This window comes from Symphalangus syndactylus, chromosome 15 (assembly GCF_028878055.3).
Source record: "Symphalangus syndactylus isolate Jambi chromosome 15, NHGRI_mSymSyn1-v2.1_pri, whole genome shotgun sequence".
Lineage (NCBI taxonomy): Eukaryota > Metazoa > Chordata > Mammalia > Primates > Hylobatidae > Symphalangus > Symphalangus syndactylus.
In genome coordinates, this window is record NC_072437.2 from 98,538,404 (window position 1) to 98,557,176 (window position 18,773).

Sequence of the window (18,773 nt, forward strand, 5' to 3'; positions counted from 1 at the left end):
ATTTTTGATCCTGTTTTGCTTCTGGCAAAATTTCACAAACACCAGAAGTTGGCAGAACATTGATACTTTTTTCTGACTGGCTACTGTTCACTAGCTGCAAGTGCAGGGTACAACTGTAACTATTCTGGTCTACAGGCCTCAGCTATGACTGAGGACAGAATTGTAAAATCTGGAAGAAAAAAATCTCCACCCAAGACTTCTCTCTGAAAATGTGGACCCTCCTTTAATACACACTTTTCTTGCACTAGAGGATGGCTGAGTTCCAGATCCACTGTCTAGAGAACAACACAGGTCTTACCCAATTCCCACTTCACTCCTTGTACTCCCTAGCGTCAGAAAAGGTCCACTGTGAAGTCACAAGAGGCCCTGAGTTCTGTGGGCCCCAGGAGCCCCGGGAAAACTTGGGGGAGAAAGGGCATCCCACCCCAGCACTTTCTAGGAAGAAGGGCAGCATTCTGAAGGGTTGGAAGTAGAGAAAGGAGGTTGCAGGTAGAAGACTCCATACTTTCTGTGACGCCTATTCCTTAGGTAGGAACTTAGGAACCTCAGGTAGGTTAGGCACCATGCTGGATCCTGCCCTTGGGAATCCTGATGCCTTGGACATTTACTTTGGAAGCAGAGTTCTTGATAAAGAGCAGCCAGCCCTCAAGAGGGGAGTGGGAGGGTAGTTAGTACAGGATGGGCACGCGACTTTGCTGCTGGTGGCACAATGAGGTCCTCCAGCAACGTGAGGGGTTGGTGAGGAAGGGAGAACCAACCAGGTCTATAATGATGGGAAAAAAAGCGTAAAACATACAAATAAAAAAAAACTTCTTGGTTCCACGTAAACACGCCTACCTATAATTATGAAGATGACAGGGTTGCACAGTCAAGAATAACGTGGGCTCCCAGATCGTCCAGACTTGAGTTCAAAGCTCTGTTCCACCTCCCACTCACTGTGTGACTTTGGGAAAGTTTATTTAACTCCTGGAGAATTTGTTTACTCATCGGTTAGGTCTTACTATGTTTATTTTCCAGATGAGTAAACTTAACTCTCAGGTCTTTATGAAAATTAAATAAAATAATAATATAGGTAGTGCTGAAAATAGTTCTTGGTACATCATAGTGGGTCCTCAACAAAAGTAGCTACAGGTTTAGTAACCCTTATCTGAAATGCTTGGCACCAGAAGGGTTCCGGACTTGAGATGTCTAAAAATTTTGGAATATTTGCATTATACCAGTTAAGCATCCTTAATCCCCAAATCTGAAATCCAAAATACTCCAATGGGCATTTCCTTTGAATATCATGTCAGTGCTCAAGAAGTTTCAAATTCTGAAGCGTTTCAGACTTTGAATTTTCTGATTAGGGTTACTCAACCTGCGTGAGTATATTGTTACTACTTTTTAAAATGTAAACATTTCAAAGGCTCAATATTGTGGTGAGAAATATAAAAGTCAAACGACCAATCCAGACCCAAATATTTCATCTAAGTACATCTTAAAGGCTAATAAACTCTGCTGACAACCTGCCTATCCATGACAAACCCTGAGTCTTTTCATGGATGATTCAGTGGAAATATTCTCCCGTGGCCAGAGGCGTGGCTTGCCTGGGTCTCTGGGTGCAGCTGCACAGACTCAAGCAGCCTAAAGGAAAGGTGACTGACAGTTAATGATCTGAAAAGAACTTGTCTCAACTCAACGTCATTCCTGGCATTATCGAACAAAGCAATAAACCTCACAGAATGGAAGCTACAGTGTCCAGGGCCAGCTCTGCTAAGGTAACCAAAGACAGAGAAAGAGGCAAAAGTGACAGAAGAAACCCATGAGAAACCAACAGAAATATAATGGCTTTGGTAGAAATGCAATTATCAATTGGGAGGTAAGGAAGTAATTTTACTCTAAATGGGAGTTGGGGAGGAGGGAAAACTGGACTCTGAAACAATCTCTCTTTTACTAGTTAATGTTTTACAATTGCAGCTGCATGTCGCCAAGTTTCCTTATTATATCAAGTCAGTCTCCACTTATTGATAGCGCCTTCTTGGACAAATGTGTTTTTACATACAACAAAACTCAATTCCAAAGGAATGATTCAGGAAAATGAAATCAGAAACATGTCAAAGTAGGAAAACTTGTCTATGCATTTTTCAGTTCTCTGAAAGATTTTCAGAGGACAGAGATTCCTAATACAAGACTATAATTTCATTGGACACCTGTCTTCAAAATGACAATGCATGTGGAATTGCTCCACAAAGTGTCATGCACTACACCAGTGAAAGCATTAATATGACAGTCGTTTTTCAGGGTTTCCAAGATACCATATGCAGACAGCCAATATTTCATTCTACAAAACAAGGTTTTTGCAAGGCTCAAGATTAACATGTAACTTATGATGTATAAGACTGTACTAAAGGATGTTTCTATTCTTTCTGAAGGAATTTCTAAATAGAGGGGGACTTAAGAGTATACATATTCCATAAAATCAATAAAGCAAAAGAATCTACAATGTTTAATTGTTAAGATTTTAGTCCATTAAACTCTAAGAATAAATTGCAACAAATTGATAGTGATCAGATTTGTAGGCAGTCTTTCATAGCTGAAGGATTCAATAAATATGAAGAATATTCCTCAATCAAAAGGAATGAAATCCTTAGAGGAAATGGGCAATTATAGTTTCTTAAATAATTTGTTTGAATTAGTACGAGAGCTTAGTTTTTAAGTTGTCAAGTGGGCATTAGAAAATTTACATGCATTTTATGGCACTTTTTTTCTGTTTCTCTCCACAAAGACATGTAAAACTGGAAAGGTTTACAAAATTAACAAAAATCTCAAAGTTAACCTCAGTTTAGAAAAATCACAAGAATTTGAGAGAGGAGTTGAGATTTTTTTAAAGATATACTCTTATTCTTTCATTCATTTTCTTTCAGCTTATGATGAATGTTTTCTCAGTATCCTATGCTGAAAACAGGTAGATACTAATATCGATCTTCAAGAGAGGGCTGTTATGAGTATTGAATAAGACAAAAACATGGAAGCAACCAGCACAATGCCGGTAAGCAGAGGCATATCATAAAAATCAATCTCTCATTTTTTTTTTGATGTAACAAATAAAATTGGGAAATAAATATTTGATTCATGTAAGAGGGGCCGAATTGCATCTCCCTAAAATTCATGTGTTGAAGTCCTTGATCCCAATACCTTAGAGTGTGAGTATATTTGAAGATAGGGCCCTTAAAGAGATCATTAAGATAAAAGTAGATCATATGGATGGGCCCCAATGCAATACGACTGGTGTCTTTACAAGGGGAGATTAAGACACAGACACACCCAGAAGGAAGACCAGGTGAAGATAGCAAGAAGGCAGCTGTCAGCAAGCCCAGGGGAGAGGCCTCCAAAGGAACCAACCCTGCCGGCACCTTGTTCTCAACTTCCAACCTCCAGAACTGTGAAACATATTTTTGGGATTAAGTCATCCAGTCTCTGGTACTTTATTACTGCAGCCCCAGCAAACTAAGACAGTCATTCAAAGCATTAGCATGTTTTATAATTTTTAAATTGTTTTCCATGATGAATGTAGCACAATGTAGCACTAGCCTTTGTGCAAATTGGCTTTCCAGAACCTCAGTTACAGATTGATCCTTTCACCCCTCACATGATAGAAGAGAAAATGTAGATCCGGAAGACTTAGGTGACTTATCTAAGATCACCCCAACCTGGGTTTGGTGGCCTCCTGCTGCCATCACTGGAGGATCAAAAGTAGATATTGGATTGCTTTGAAAAGATGGCTGTTAAACGGATATTTGGGTTCTAAGGAATACAGTTTTAAACCCAAATATCCCATCTATTACCAATTAATGATGCTTGCCTCAGACTTCATTCCCACCCCCTTACCCCCACCAAGAACCTCCCAGCCCTTCAGTTTAATGAGGCACAGCCCCTTTCCTCCAGCACTCCTGCCCTCTCAACTTAGCATTTACCACCAAGTGATCCCGAGAGCTAGGAACACTTCCTGCCAAGAACTGTCTCTTTCACTGCTACAAGGTAAAGTTCAACGCGCTTCACTATTTATCTATAAGACTTGAAGCTTGGCCTAAACCTACCATTTCAGGCCAGTTCAGGGCAACTTGAGAGAGAGCAACTGGTGTCCACAGGAAACCACAATTGGAAAAGGCAATGGTTTTCATTACGGTTTAAGAAAAAAAACCTCTTTTGTTTCAAATTTTCTGGAAGACCTGAGGACACACACAAAAAATGTGGCATTATGTATGTCTGCCGTAGTAAACATGTTACAGAGTGTGTAACTTACTCAAACATAATTTACTCTTCAGTTGATGATGCAGCAGTTTGAAGGGTCATATGTACATGGATGTTTAATAATCGTTTTGTCTGAAATTGAGCACTTAGTATGTGCCAGACACTGTGATCTGTGTTTAATTATAGTCTCTCATTTAATCCTTGCAATAACTCTGAGACAGTTGCTCTTTTAATGCCATTTTACCCACAGGGGAACAAAAGCTAAGAAACATTAAGTGACTCGTCCAAGGTCACTCCATGGGGATGACGTAGAGCTAGAGTTCAAATTCAAGTGTACATGACTGCAAAGCCCTGAAAATGCTCTAAATTAGAGTTATAGAAGTTTGTCGTTTGGGTTGATGGACAACATCCCTAAGACATTCTTGATTCCACAGGAATCAAGGCTATCTGTAATCACAGGGCTATTTGAAAAAAAGAAGAAAAGATGTCTTGAAATTCAACCAACATGTTTCAATTATTTGCTCCTAAGAACAACAGAAGTTTCAACATTCTGCCAACAGAGTAACTCCTGGAAGATTGGCACAGAAGAAGGCACAAGGTAAATACCCATCTCTGTACACCCCGTGCTACTGTGTCATGTGCTGCTCCAGGCAACTCCAGTGGATTGGCCACCCTGGCCAGTGATAACACATAAAAATTCCACTCAGTATTGGGACCAATAGATAATGAACACAGTCAGTGGAATTCCTTTGCAGGCTTCTTCAAGATATTCTGCAAGACTGATTTCCCTTCTTCTTGCCAAGATTTTTTCCTCCTTCTTCTAGAAAGTCAGTGATAAAAATATTTAAGCAGCTTTGTCCGCCTTAGATCTTCCACCTAAAAGTACAGCAAGTGGAATGGAATGCTAATATGAGGATCCACATTTTCAGGGAAGGAGGTCAGTAGACTTTCCTATCTGAAAGAGACCAATGGTAAAGATGAAGGTGGTTTGATGATTAAGAACTATTAAACATAATGCATGGGTTTACAGAAGTCCAGACAGTAAGGGCCTTGCAGTGGATTTCGTGCTCTATTTTGAGAAATGCACGTAGTGGGAAATGTGTTGTGTCCCTCAAAGCATCTGGAGAAGATTCTTTAATTTTCTCAAATAAGAACTCCAGTCTATTTGAGTGAGAATGGTTGGAATATCATTACTGCAGGATTTGTGAATCGTTCTTATTTCTTATAATAATTTTACATATTATACGTAACTTTAGGGTAGTATAACTCTCAGAGGAAAACGTGATTTTATGACTATACATACTTTTTGTATCCAGTGTGTCGTTTGGTGAATATAAATGTATATGAAATGCTACTGTTCACTCATAGAGATTGAATACTAATCAAAGCTTCCTGCCATCCATATGTATGATTTTCAGAATTAAGCAGGAAGGGGAGAGTTGAATGCAGGAAGAGAATGCCTACTTCAGCTCGAAATCCTGACATGTAAATTAGGTACTTGGTGACTGCCAAGTTCCTTTCCAATTTCTCTGCATTGTTTCACCCTTGTGTTTTATCCAACTGTTAGGAGGCAAAGCAACACAAATCATTTGTATTTTAGTCAGCTCTGCCTCTGTCAGACCTTTAAAATTCTCAGGATTCCTATGCTGTGTGAGGAAAATCATTTGACAGTCTAGCCAGACACTGTAGATCTATTTCTATTGATTTTCTTTTGCTAACAGCATTAGCATTTTCTGTAATTTTGAAGTTATTTTCCAAGTTCTCCATTTAGATTATTTTAGATCCTAAGCTTCTGAAAAAAAAAAGAGAGAGAGAGAATTCATGTCTTTTCAAACAGTAGTATATAAATTTTCATGGTACTCAGTCCTGCCCTAGACTGTACCAGTCCAGAATAACCACCATGGTCTTGTGTGACTTCACAGTGTGGCGGCTTGGGCTAGGCAGTATGGTAATTCTCTATGCATTCTGTTGGAGCTTTTGGATGTTGTGTGATTTCTGTCCAGAAGCGTCATTCATAATGTGAATGCTAATGTGTATCTCTTTGCCAGCAGGAGGAAAAACATCTGAAGAATATATTTGTAGACTTCCTGGAAATTGATAAGTTGTCTCCATCACTAAAGCAAGCAGATTTTACTAATTAGAATTATCTACATAATTTTACTTCATTCACTTCTTTCTGTCATACTAGGAGAGCCTTTATATAACCAAAGATATTTTTGGACCATGAATTCGGAAATTCTCGGAGCCGCCCATCAGTGCCTGAGCTTCAGTGAGTCCATTTCCCATGTCACCTACGGCAAAGGAGAATCTGAGACTTCTGAAGAGTTTCTTGCTTCTTTCCTGTGGGGCAGTGACTCTACTTCCCAGCAGTAATGGAATATCCTGAATTAGCTACATTAATGTTAGAACAATTTGGACCTCACCGAGGACTTCAACTACATTATGGTAAGACAAAGCCAGAGCTAGAAGGCAATAATTTCTTCCTTCTGGCTCAACAGTACCTATCTTGTAGAGTTATTTGACGAATGGTTGTATTCTTGATGTTATAATTATTAACTCTGCCCATATACCGACTCAGCTTTCTGTTCTGCCTACCCAAGATAGAATCTTTGTGTGGTTGTTAATTTTCATAAAAAGATGGTCATCTGGCCTTTACTCAGTTGACTTTTAAAGTATTTGTGGCTGGCCTTTTTGGAAAACATAGAATACTTGCAGTGTTACTCTCCAAAACACAACTTCAAAGTATCTACTGCCAAATCTATGCAAGAAGTATATTCGAGAGAATTATCTAAAGGAAGCGTAGGCCACATACTGTCCTAGATCAGCATTTCCAAAATGTGTTCCCCAGGGAAAGCTGGTTTTGCAATATGTGACTTCCCAGTATCCTGTGAAAAGTGGTTTCAAGATGAAATATACCAGTTTAAACACAGTTAAACTACTTTGTGCAAGATTTTCCTGAGCCTTTCATAAGTCTGAATTTCCAAGGGAAAGGGAATGTAGCATTTCCAAAAATGACTTAACCACAGAAATGTTTTCTCCCTTGAATGTCTGTCTAATGGGCCTAGTGTTCTGTGAAGCAGACTTACAGAAATTGCCTGTGGATAATCTCCATGCTATTTCTACGTTAAGACAGAGAATCTGAAGACTGCATACCTGACCTCTTGTTTTTACCTACCCACCCACCCACACCCAAATATTTCTACTGGACTATAATTTATTGTGACACCCCCACTTCCACTGCAGGATGTTATAAGAAATGAGACTCACTACTGAATTCACAGCAGGCATGGTCGAAGGCACCATTCACTATAGCTTGCAGTGTTCCCTTTATGAGATTTGTATGAGAAATTCCTCTCATAGGTCAAGTTCTTGGGAGAAAATTCTCCCAAAGAGCAAGTCCCAGGAAAAGCTTGGCTGGTAAGTTCCTACCTTAAGAACAGGGAAAAACTTCCCTTGGTTTCGTTTTCCTCTTCACTTAGATCAGGGAAGCTCAAGCCAAATTTGCAGCCCATTTTTGATAATTATTCAAGGCCTTACATGTTATATTTCCATGTAATATATCTTCCTAGTTTTACCTCATTAATTGGCCAACATTTCTCTTTTCATCAGATTTATCTTTTTGCAATCTTTAGTTATATATTCTTCTATAAATGACCTCAAATCCTCTAGGTAATGAGGTGGAATGTAAATTAATATATAGCATCTTTCCCCATACCAAAATCATATTTCAATTGCTCCAAGGGAGACAGCAAATATTTTTTATGTGGTCTTTAGTTCATTCAAATATCTGGTGTGCAGTTCATGGTCAGGTGTCCCGTCTTCCTAAGTCTTCTTGATCGCCTCACTACGCTGATGTCATAGCTAATGAAACACAGAGAAGGTGTGTATTCTTGTTAATGACATGTCTCCACTAAATCTCCATCTATTTATGTCCTTTTATATAAGAGTTTTGCCAAAACCCACTTATCATTTGTTCTCTTTTTAAATCTGTTTTGAGTCATCAATTGATACTGTTAAGACGACTAGTAATGACTGTTTTTTTTAACTTGTGTTTCTGTGTCCATGATTAATTTGCTAATGAAGTGAGGAATTTTGCATTATAAGAGTTGACCATTGTCTAAAATTTGCTAAGAACTAATGTACTGATGATTGGGGAAGGTGGGAGAGGGAAAGACATTTAAAAAAATGAATCTTTTTTTACTTAAGCTAAAGTTACAGAATCCATATTTGGCAACTGTCTGCATCTGAACAACAGAAGTTTCAACATTCTGCCAACAGAGTAACTCCTGGACGACTGGCACAGAAGAAGGCACAAGGCAAATACCCATCTCTGTACACCCTGTGCTACTGTGTCATGTGCTGCTCCAGGCAACTCCAATGGATTGGCCACCCTGGTCAATGTGTGAGTTATAAAGCAAGGATGTGTAGCTATTGAACCTACAATTTGGTTAAACTCTCAAGTTTTATATGTTTACAAGCATATTGTCCTTTTGTTAATTTCCTCCCAGTACTCATTTCTTGACTTCTTTTAGTTTTACTATGTAGTAATTTTTAAAATGTTATTCAAAGTTAGTTAATTTTAATTCACTTAGCAGATTTTCCTGTAATTTTGGTTAAACGGTATCCTTTCTGTACAGGCCCTCCAAACACCAGCACTGAGTAGAAAGAGGCTCTGATTCATGAAATGTGAATTTATGACAGTTGCCACTCTTAAAAAAAAAAAACAAACAGACAGAACTTGAGCAATACATGACGGATGCATTCTCAGCCTGCTTCCTGTGTTCCATCTGTCTTTCTGCCAGTGCATTCACCCTCCAGGTTTGAAAGTAGTCGGGTAAGAAAGTACTAAACATATAGAAAGGGCAATTCCAAAAGAACAAATGATTGTTTAATTTAGGCTGACATTACCCAGTTGCTGGGGGTATGGGCCATGGGGATGGGCCACGTTCACCACTTAGGTTGGGCAAATTCCCAAGATGCCTTTTGACACAGTAATGAGGGGGAATACATCATTCATGCCCACTGGCATTCTCTGGGGAAATTTTTAAAAGGCAGTATATCCCACTCTAGTTGAGTTCAAATCAGGTGCCATAGCTACTTAAAAATAGCCTCAGATAGAATGGCAACTCAGATGACAGTCTAACTTTCACTACTTTCTTGGTAGTGAAACTTTCTACGTTCCACATTTTCTATCAAGAAAAGAAAGAGGTTGTATTGTGAGGTAAGAGGCACAAACACAGACTTCCTTCAGTCCCTGCAATCCTTGCTATAGGTCAGGCATCAAGACAATTCCACTTTACAGGCCTGGATTTTGGAGAAAGAAAGGTGTTTACAAAGTTTCTGTATAATTATAGTTATACTGACATTTAAATAGTCCACCATACTGAACTTCCTAACATTCCTATTACATCGATATTAATGAAAGCATTACACAGGTTTCAAGGAAGCATGTCTGGTATATGCTGAATGACGTAATAAGAAAAATGTAAATATGCATTGACTTTGTCTTAAGGTAATACCTGCGATTGCAGAATCCTAGAATGTAGAGATGATGGGAACTTCAGAGATTCTTTAATCCAAACCCTTTATTTAATGGAAGAAGGGAAAAAGGTCTAGAGAAGCTGTGACTTCTCTCAGATCACACAACAAATTAGTCACAGAGGTAGAACAAAAACCTCATTTCCACTTTACCATTTCCTTGAGAAACTGTAGAACAATTGTAAGCCACTGATATATTCCACACAATAAAGCCGCTCTGTTGCCTTTTTAGGTTCTAGCATGTTAGGTTTATGTTCCCCTGCTTTCTACAATCCTGTTCAAAGAGTTGCTGACTTAACCACAGAAAGAATTCCAGAACATGAGACACAGAATAAACTTGAGCAATCATAGTCCATCCACTTCATTTTCTCATCGAAAACCAAAGGTCCAGTGAAGCTCTGGAACTCAACGCTGTAAAGGAGCGAAGGAGCATCTATACAGAGCCTGGATGCCTGTCTCCTTATCCTACTTCAGCGGACTTGACTGCAATCTGGATTATGCTGTTTTCTAAGCATTTAAAATAAAATAAAAAGTGTAATAGTGTGATAAGTTCTTTCACAAAGCAAATAATCACATTTATGTTTCTACTTATATTTGGGTTTTCCAAATGTGTGTGTGTGTGTGTGTGTGTGTGTGTATGTAGACTTTAAACATGGTGCATCCATCATGTTGCACTAAATCAAAACCACCAAATAATGACGTAGAACCAATAAATCAAAACCATCAAATAATGACACAGAAATCCAATTCTCCCACCTCAAACCCATTAAGATAGCTACTAATAAAAAACCAGAAAGTGAAATGTAGTATAAATATACAATGGAATATTATCCAGCCTTAAAAAGGAAGGCAATCCTGCCACGTGCTATAACATGGATGAACCTCAAAGACATTGTACAAAGTGAAATAAACCAGTCACACAACGTGAATCACTGTATGATTTCACTTACATGAGGTACTTAAAGTAGTCAAATTCATAGAGACAGAAAGTTGAATGGTAGTTGCCAAAGGCCGAGAGGAGGGAGGAATGAGGAATTCTTGTTTAATGGGTATGGAGTTTCAGTTTTGAAGATGAAAAGAGTTCTGGAGATGGATGGTGGTGATGGTTGGATATTATGAATTATGAATGTATTAAATACCACCAAACCATACATTTAAAAATGGTTAAGATGGAAAAAATGATGTATTGTGTATTTTACCACAATAAAAAAAATTAGAAAAAAGTCCAATTCTCCCTTTCCTTGGCCTCACATGGTCTTCCACCACCCCCAGCATCCTCTCTCCTATCCACTCCCAAGCACCAGTCAGTGAGGCAAATAAGGACCATTATTATTTCCATTCTCTCTCTCTACAACAATTTCCCTATTGATTCAAGCAAGAATGTGGGGTAGGGATTATGGGCAGTATGACTTACGATAAACTTTCACTCTGCAAAACAACACCCTCTTTTAAACATCTTATCTCTTTTGAAATGGAATTGCAACCCCAGAACTAAAAAACAGGCTAGAGAAATGATGCATGTATGTTTTGATGTGTACCCTAAGATGAGCAAGTTTAGATTCATCCTGGGTTTGGGTAATGAATTCTGATTCTATGCATCATCAAAGATTCCTTTATTTCTCCTCTTTGTTTTTCCTCCCCATGAGTGTATCTGCTATTGAATCATGTGCACGCCATTCAATGATTATCTCACTATAATGAGGTCAGTGGGGAGCAACTTACTCGTTTCCACTGTTCCCAACAACCATGAGAAATTATAAGTAATGATGTCTTAAATCAAATTAACATAATTCTAAATCTTAAAGATCTAAAGCAGAATAATGCAAACAATTTTAGTGATGTGGCTCTCAGTTTAAGATACTAACCTGTAAACTACAGAAAATAATGCTGTCATTAATTTTATTTGCACATGATTAATGGAATGATTAAAAGCTCTTAGTGGCAGGGCACAATGGCTCACATCTGTAATCCCCGCACTTTGTGAGTCTGAGGTAGGAAGATCACTTGAGCCCAGGAGTTTGAGACCAGCCTGTGCAATATAGTGAGACCCTGTCTCTATAAAAAAGTTTTAAAAATTAGCCAGGCATGGTGGCACACTCCTGTAAGTCTCAGCTACTGAGGAGGCTGAGGTGGAAGGATCACTTGAGCCCAGGAGGTCAACGCTGCAGTGAACTATGATCACACCACTGCACTCCAGCCTCAGCGACAGAGTAAGACTCTGTCTCAAAAACAAAAAGAAAACAAAGCTGTTAGTAAAATAACTTGACATGCTGTGTTATTGGGTAGTGACTGTTTAAAGAGAATAAAACATTTAGCACTTTGCTTCCACTAGAGAAATATAACTTGACAGGAAATTTCATACTGAGTGACCTATTCTGGTCCTATAATATAGTGTATTGCTGTATCCTGAGTAGAAAAGTCTAAAAAGTCTCTAGTATATTATATAATCCAAAACTCAATCATAGGTTCAGTACTTTAGCACTCATTATAAAAACTAAAAAATAGTCTAGTGTATTGCAGAGCATGGACTGTCAAGCTGTATTCAATTATCAGTTCCTACTGGGTGACCTTGGATAAGATGCTTGAACTCTGTGTGCCTCTGTTTTCTCATCTGTAAAATGGGCATAATAAAAAAAATTAACTACAATGATTTTGGTACACTGTAACTGTTTAATCCACATTCTCTGCTATTACAGTAAACCAATCTTCTAATACAGTAAACTCAATAAAATTGTTTCGCATTGCTTTCTCATTGTCTTACTAAAGAGTTGTATGATGTTAACACATAATGATTTCTGAATCACAAGACTGTTGGAAATCTTTGTTGCTTCCCTGTGATCTTAACTGTCAGTTTTAAGTGTTAGGCATTCATTGACTTCAAACACTCCATTGCCCAGTATAAAAAAGAGGGAATTCTCAAATTATCTAATTAGACAAAAATGAAACATAAACTGAGGGTGCCCATATGTCTGTGTGACAGGGCACGTTCAATGATAGCGCATGTGTTCACAACTTCAAATCTTGAATGGAAAAATAACCCTCATTCCAAAAAGAACATAAATAATATTTAAATAAAATCAATTATTGTAAATACATCTAAGGAGGTTTGCAAAGCAATTTCAGCTAGTTCTATGCAATATTTCTAATATGATATGCATGCTGAGAAACATTTATATCTTGTAGATGATAGCGCATCATTAAGCCTTGGTGTTCATAAAGATGATGGCATTTGGAAAGGCACCATTGTCAGAAATTTCTAAAACCAAAGTGGAGCTGGTTTTTATTCTAAGTCTAAAGTATTTTTAAATCTAGCCACAGGGAAATAATTACTTTTGTTTCTATTCAATCAAGACCTGCACACAGAGTTTATGGAATGACATAATATCCTTCCTGAAATCAGACCAGCACGTAGGAAGGACCAGCATCCTTCACACATAACTAGTTCCTGAACCTTTACAAACAAATCCTAATTTCCAAGGAAACAATCTCATCAAATGCTGCCCACTAGAATACATATTGTTCTTTTTGGAAACATTACAATAAGATTTTCATGATTAGAAACCCCAACTTCCTCTCTAATATTCAATATAATCTTAAACTTATTTATTTAAGTGGAAACTGTATTTTTATAAAGGCTCTAAAAATTCCTGGTTAACTTATTTAGCACCAATATAATAATTTCTTTTTTGTAGTCTAGGAGGAGGGTGATCATTAACTGACTGTAAACGTGTGTGTTAGGGGCTTCTTAGGAACGTTCATCTTTCTACTTTCTACTGATATACCCTATAAGGAGCATGTTTTAAATTTTTTTTTTTTGAGACTGGTAAATTTTGGTAATGTCCAGACTTCCAGGCTGGTATTTTGGGGGGCTGAGAATAAAAAGAATATCAAGCAGCTTATAATCAATATTCTCTTCTCTTTGCATTAGGAAGCTGGAGTTTTGTGTGCAGGTTAAGGGATTTGTTTTGAGATGAACGAACACCTTAATTCTTTACCAGGAAAACAATATTAACACATCTGTGGCAACTGCTGATATAAACATACAAACAGGAAGAGAATGCGATTCTAGTGCTTAGCCTGGTGGCCTTTAGAACAAAATTCTTGCTTTCCTCCTCTTCACTAAGGATGTTCGAAATACTCCGGGCAGGGTGGACATTAGTCCCTTGCCTCCTCCCTAATGAAATAAACAAGTGTCCACATTCTAAATGTGACGGAGTGTGAGGAAACTGCAGAAAAGCTCCTAAGATACACACTGAGTAACAGTTCTCATCTGTTCTGTAGACACACGTCAGTTTGGGAATTTATGATTCACTGTCCCACCGTGAAGTTTTTTGTGCACTTTATGTTGAGCTATGTGGCAGCTGAGGACTGTCCTGTTTGCTGAAAACTGCAGCCTAAAGTTATTTTTCAAAGTTACGGGTAGTGTGGCATAGAAATCCATATGTTATAAAGTGGAAACAAACAAACAAAAAAAACTGGGTTAGCATGAAATAGAGCCAACAGAAATCAGAATGAGCAACAGCCTTCCACTGCCGGCCACTCACCTTGTTGAATTTTAGTCACTAGCTGATGGCGTGCTAGAATCCGGCTCATCCTGTAAGGAGAGCGTCTTGTAGTCTGATCAAATCGCAAGTACATCTCCTGGCCCTCAGGTGTCATGGAATTTAGGTAGTAGCAGCCTGAGGCTGGGGTCCTGGGCACCTGACTGAACATCTCGGCAGATTTCCTATTGCCACCTCAGTCTGCCTGTGGCTGTTCCCGTCTGTCTCCAGTCTCAGTCAAAGAGCAAGGCACCCAGCCCAGGACAGCTCAACAGACCCAGCGATTTTTAAAAAGAAAGAGGAGTGCCAAAGCCACAACTCAGAATTCCAACCCCCGGGGCCCTCACGTGACCTCGGCAACCAATGAGAGGAACAGAGGAAAATGGGAACGTTCGCAGTCAGCCCTGAGCCCCGTCCGGAGGCAGTTCCAGCCGCCAGGGTCCCTCACACAATGCTGAAAGCAAAATACACGTATTTGACGTGCCTCAGAGCTGACGAAGCACCCAAAAGCAGCCCTCACTAAAGGAGTTAAAAGAAAAAGAGAGAGGGAAGGGCAAAACCAGTAGAAGACAAACAAGTCCAGGGCTCAGGAAACTTTTCAGGCTGTCAAAGTTAGAGAAAGCTCCTTCGCTTTCTACAGGGCAGCTGCAGCCAGGTAAAAGATGGACCTGATAAATCTCTTAAATTTAAAAAACAAAACAAAACAAAAGCTACTTCAAACAAGCATCAACAGCTGAGCGTAAGCCACCACCTTCGTTATGAAGTAACAACTCAAATAAAAACTTTTCCAGTGAAAAATAAACTTCAAGGGCTTTCACACCAGGAGTGACTACATCACAGATCCTGACCCTCACGTGATGGGAATTGGAGGGCTCTTACAGATAAGATGCAGAGAGGCAAAGTACACAGGCGTTACGTATTAAGCATCCGTTCCTCTTTGATTTCCCTACTTCCCCAATTTTTAATCATCCAGAGGTAAAACACTTAGAAAGTGCCTATCACATTTAAGACACTGAATCATTTAAGACAAGAATCACTGCAGAAGTTGCAAAGATACTTCAAAGATACTGTCATCAACCTGCTAAGGACCCACTGAGAAGTTAAACAAAAGCTTCTAACATGAGGCCATATATATGTCTCAAAAAGGACGCAAACACAATGCTAGGTAAGCAATATTATTTTTGACTGGGGTGATGATTGCAAGCCAGACAGAGAAAGAGACATTTGGATAGGCTTTTTAAAATGGGGGGAATTCTGATAGGCAGAGGCTGGGGAGGGCTTTGCAAGAGACTCTAGCTACCCATGTGTGCAGATCCAGAACCAGAGTATATGGTTTAAGCAAACTGCTAGTAATTCAGTTTGGCCATATCTGAGTGTATATATGTATATATATGTCATTATAATTTTCCCTGTTTTTCTTCTTTAACACTGTTCGATCTGAAGAGAAAAAGTCCACAGAAAACATGTTGTCGAATTCTGAGCCTGGGGCTGAATGAATACAGTTCTTTGATAAAAAAAATACATGACCAAGTTGCTTCTACATTTGGCTGACTGAAACATAGCCTGGCTGGGAACTTATAGTCTAATAATGAGAAATTATTTCTAAATTATTTCCAAATTAAAAGTTTAACAGGATTTAAATTAGGACTTTGATTCTTCTTACTCTGGCTCTCTGAGGCCCATTAGCCTTAACAACTTTCCCTGAGGGAATTGTTGCTAGCCTGATTCTGAGAAGCAGCTGTCTTGCGTCTTGCGTAACTGCCCCACTATGTGAATAAACAAGTTAAGCACGATCTCTGTGGCCCAGCATGTGACAATTGCTTACTATCTCACGTAGTTGGTAATTGTCAACCTCTTCGGATGGTTACACAAGAGTCAGCATGTCTTTGTTTTCAGGTTGGCTTCATGGCAGGAAGGGAAAGAAAGACCTATGGGGCCATATTGTGCACTTTCCATTCTTATTTAGGATTTGAGCAGCAGTTTTTCTGTTCCATAGCATCGTTTGTGGAAGGTGAAAGGGATCTGAGACCTAACGAACTGCTCGGCAGAAGCGTGGATGTGAATGGAGAAAGGCCGAGCACCATATTGCAAAGTTGGCTGCCTGGAAGGTTCATGAGCCCAGCTCAGTCCGCACTGGTGGCCGTCCGATTGAGGTGCTTGTATCAGCTGCTTTGGGCACATGCTTTCGGCTTGATGGTCCAACATTGGGAGCATCTATGTCATAACTTTTTGTTCAAGGCAGACACTTGGTGGTTATCACTTTTCTACTGGGAGAGAATGGAAGGAGGGTGGAGAGAGAAAGAAGAGGGGAGCATGGGACTTGAGAACATTGAACATGTTCTGAGAAACCAAGTAAAGGTGAGGAAAAGGTAAAAAGGTAACGGTGAGGAAGAAATACGTAGCTTTTTATAGCTTTGGATAGCACTGAAAGTTAGACCGGCCATTTCCAATGCCAAACTTGCAGTTCATTGCTGACTTGGCTGCATTCTATTACAAAAACAAGTGGAATGATTCTTCCTGAGAAGGATTGCAGTGTGTCAAGGCGAGGTTACTAGATAAAACAATAACAACGACAATAAAACTTACATTGTCTCCTTTTTGCATAGTCATGAATGTGTTGAAAGTTCTGGGGTGTCTGGTTCTGAAAACATGAAGATCATAAGTTTGTATTTATGACTATATATAGTATTTCATCAAAATAATCTTGGCAATAAAGAGCAAGGATTGAACTTATTTTTTTTTTTTAAAGATGGGCCTCACTCTGTCTCCCAGGCTGGATTGCAGTGGCGCAATCATAGTTCACTGTAGTCTCCAACTCCTGGGCTCAAGTGATTCTCTTGCCTCAGTCTCTCAAGTAGCTGAGACTCCAGGTGCACACCATCACACCTGGCCAATTAAAAAAAAAAAAAAAAAAAGTTGTAGCGATGGGGTCTCTCTTTGCTTCCTAAGCTGATGGCAAACTCCTGGCTTCCAGCGTTTCTCCTGCCTCAGCTTCCCAAAGAGGTAGGATTACAGGCGTGACCCATCACACCTGGCCCTACTTCTTTTTTTTTTTTTTTAAAAAAAAAAAGGAATTTTTAATTCCCTAATTTAAAAAAAAGCCAACTTAAAATGAAGCCTCATTTTTTCAAAAAATCAGCCAGCATTTTAATAAGGGGCTCTAGGAAGGATCACATATCAACATTTGGTTTTCTGTACGCATATACAGGGCCGCTAAAGTTTTATTTCATAGTTCAAGTAGTATCTATAAATTCATGTACCTGCTCACCATGTTTTTGTCATTTTGTATTTCCAAGGTACTATATTTAAAGCAAATATGTAACATTATTTTCTCATTAGCATGTCATTAGTACCTTGTTTTTTGCTAATTTATCACCATTGCTATGAAACTTGTACTTTTTAAATAAATTCTTTTTTGTGATCATTTAGTTCCCGTGTTAGAAGAATTACCACTGGGGTAGACAGGTCTATTGTATTAGAATGAAGAAATGGCTAGTTCTCTCTCTGGCTTTTCCTTTACAGGCAACTGAGAGAGCTGGTCCTCTTCTCCAGTGAGTGCATTAAGTCCTATGGAATCAAAGAGGGAGAGAGTGCCCAAATCACAAGCGTCTTCCAAGACTGACACCATATCTCTTCCTCTCTAATTCCTTTAAAAATGAGGAAAACAGATGGCACTTGTGTTCAGTTTTCACCTACTTTTCTTCCCTCCTAATCTGCTCATCAATTGTGATCTTCAGTCAGACTATTTCAGGAATGAGATAAACAGATGGTTACTGGGAACCAAAGACAGCAAAAGAGAAGGGAAAGGAAAGAGGAGAGAAGGGAACAGCATTGAGCACCTACTATGTGCCGGGCCTGAAGCCTTCATGGCTTCACATTTTATGTTTTTTAACATTAATCTCCACAGCTATCACTGGAGGTATCTGATTGGATGGAAAGGAGGCTAAGATTCACAGAAGTCACATAGCAAGCAAGTGCAGAGCCTTTGTGCATCTCCAAGCTGATGCTATTTTCACTCTTTCCGCTATTACACAGGAGAGACAGGGAAGGAAAAACACGGCACGGAAAAGGCACTCCAGAAATTGGAAAGGGGAGAGCATTTTGGAAGAAGAGCCTGAAAATCATCCTAATCCTCTTTAACTACCTGTGATACTGGAATGCCTACATGGAAATATGGGTATGGGGCGGCTAAAATCCCGTGGTGATTGAGAGTTGGTGTCTTCAAGTAAGAAGTACAGACCCCAGAGCCCTTAATCAATCAATAGAAGCCACAAGCCCTCTTAGGAGTAACCCATAGGTGAGGACTAGAGACTCACCTCCCCCCCCACCCTCAAATGAATAGGCAGCTCAGCTTGACCCTCTTTACCAGTCCTTTCCAGGGTAGTTTATTCTCTGCATTCTGTCTGTCCTCACGGCTAATGCTGCGTATGCCTTGAGTTTCTCATAGCATTCACTGTCAATGCA

The 18,773-nt window shown here is 39.2% G+C and overlaps 1 protein-coding gene and 2 long non-coding RNA genes across 13 annotated transcripts in view; 2 read left to right on the forward strand and 1 right to left on the reverse strand.

Annotated features, from left to right (window-relative positions):
• The window catches only part of STARD13 (StAR related lipid transfer domain containing 13), a 562,325-nt gene that overhangs the window by 167,865 nt on the left and 375,687 nt on the right, over window positions 1-18,773 (reverse strand). The window contains exon 1 of one of the 4 annotated variants that reach the window (XM_055244118.2): window positions 14,313-14,649. The exons of the other annotated variants lie outside the window; for them this stretch is intronic. Within the exon in view, the coding sequence (XP_055100093.2) occupies window positions 14,313-14,481 (169 nt within the window). The 5' untranslated portion in view covers window positions 14,482-14,649. Of the gene's footprint in view, window positions 1-14,312; window positions 14,650-18,773 lie in introns of those variants that run through there. 4 annotated transcript variants of the gene reach the window in all.
• LOC129463518 (uncharacterized) lies at window positions 393-10,475 on the forward strand. Of its 5 annotated transcripts, none has more exons than XR_010116099.1 (7): window positions 411-549; window positions 2,904-3,028; window positions 4,665-4,828; window positions 6,419-6,675; window positions 8,437-8,632; window positions 8,868-9,064; window positions 10,001-10,475. It is a non-coding gene; the product is annotated as an uncharacterized lncRNA (long non-coding RNA). The 5 variants fall into 5 exon arrangements; XR_008651202.2 differs by lacking the exon at window positions 411-549 and adding an exon at window positions 1,434-1,858; XR_010116100.1 differs by lacking the exon at window positions 411-549 and adding an exon at window positions 1,434-1,858 and having other exon boundaries at window positions 8,868-9,048.
• The window catches only part of LOC129463519 (uncharacterized), a 55,323-nt gene continuing 51,251 nt past the window's right edge, over window positions 14,702-18,773 (forward strand). For 3 of the 4 annotated variants that reach the window (XR_008651205.2, XR_008651206.2, XR_010116098.1), the window contains exons 1-2: window positions 14,702-15,474; window positions 18,345-18,606. This is a non-coding gene — a long non-coding RNA (uncharacterized lncRNA). The remainder of the gene's footprint in view (window positions 15,475-18,344; window positions 18,607-18,773) is intronic. The other variant, XR_008651207.2, reaches the window with a different exon arrangement.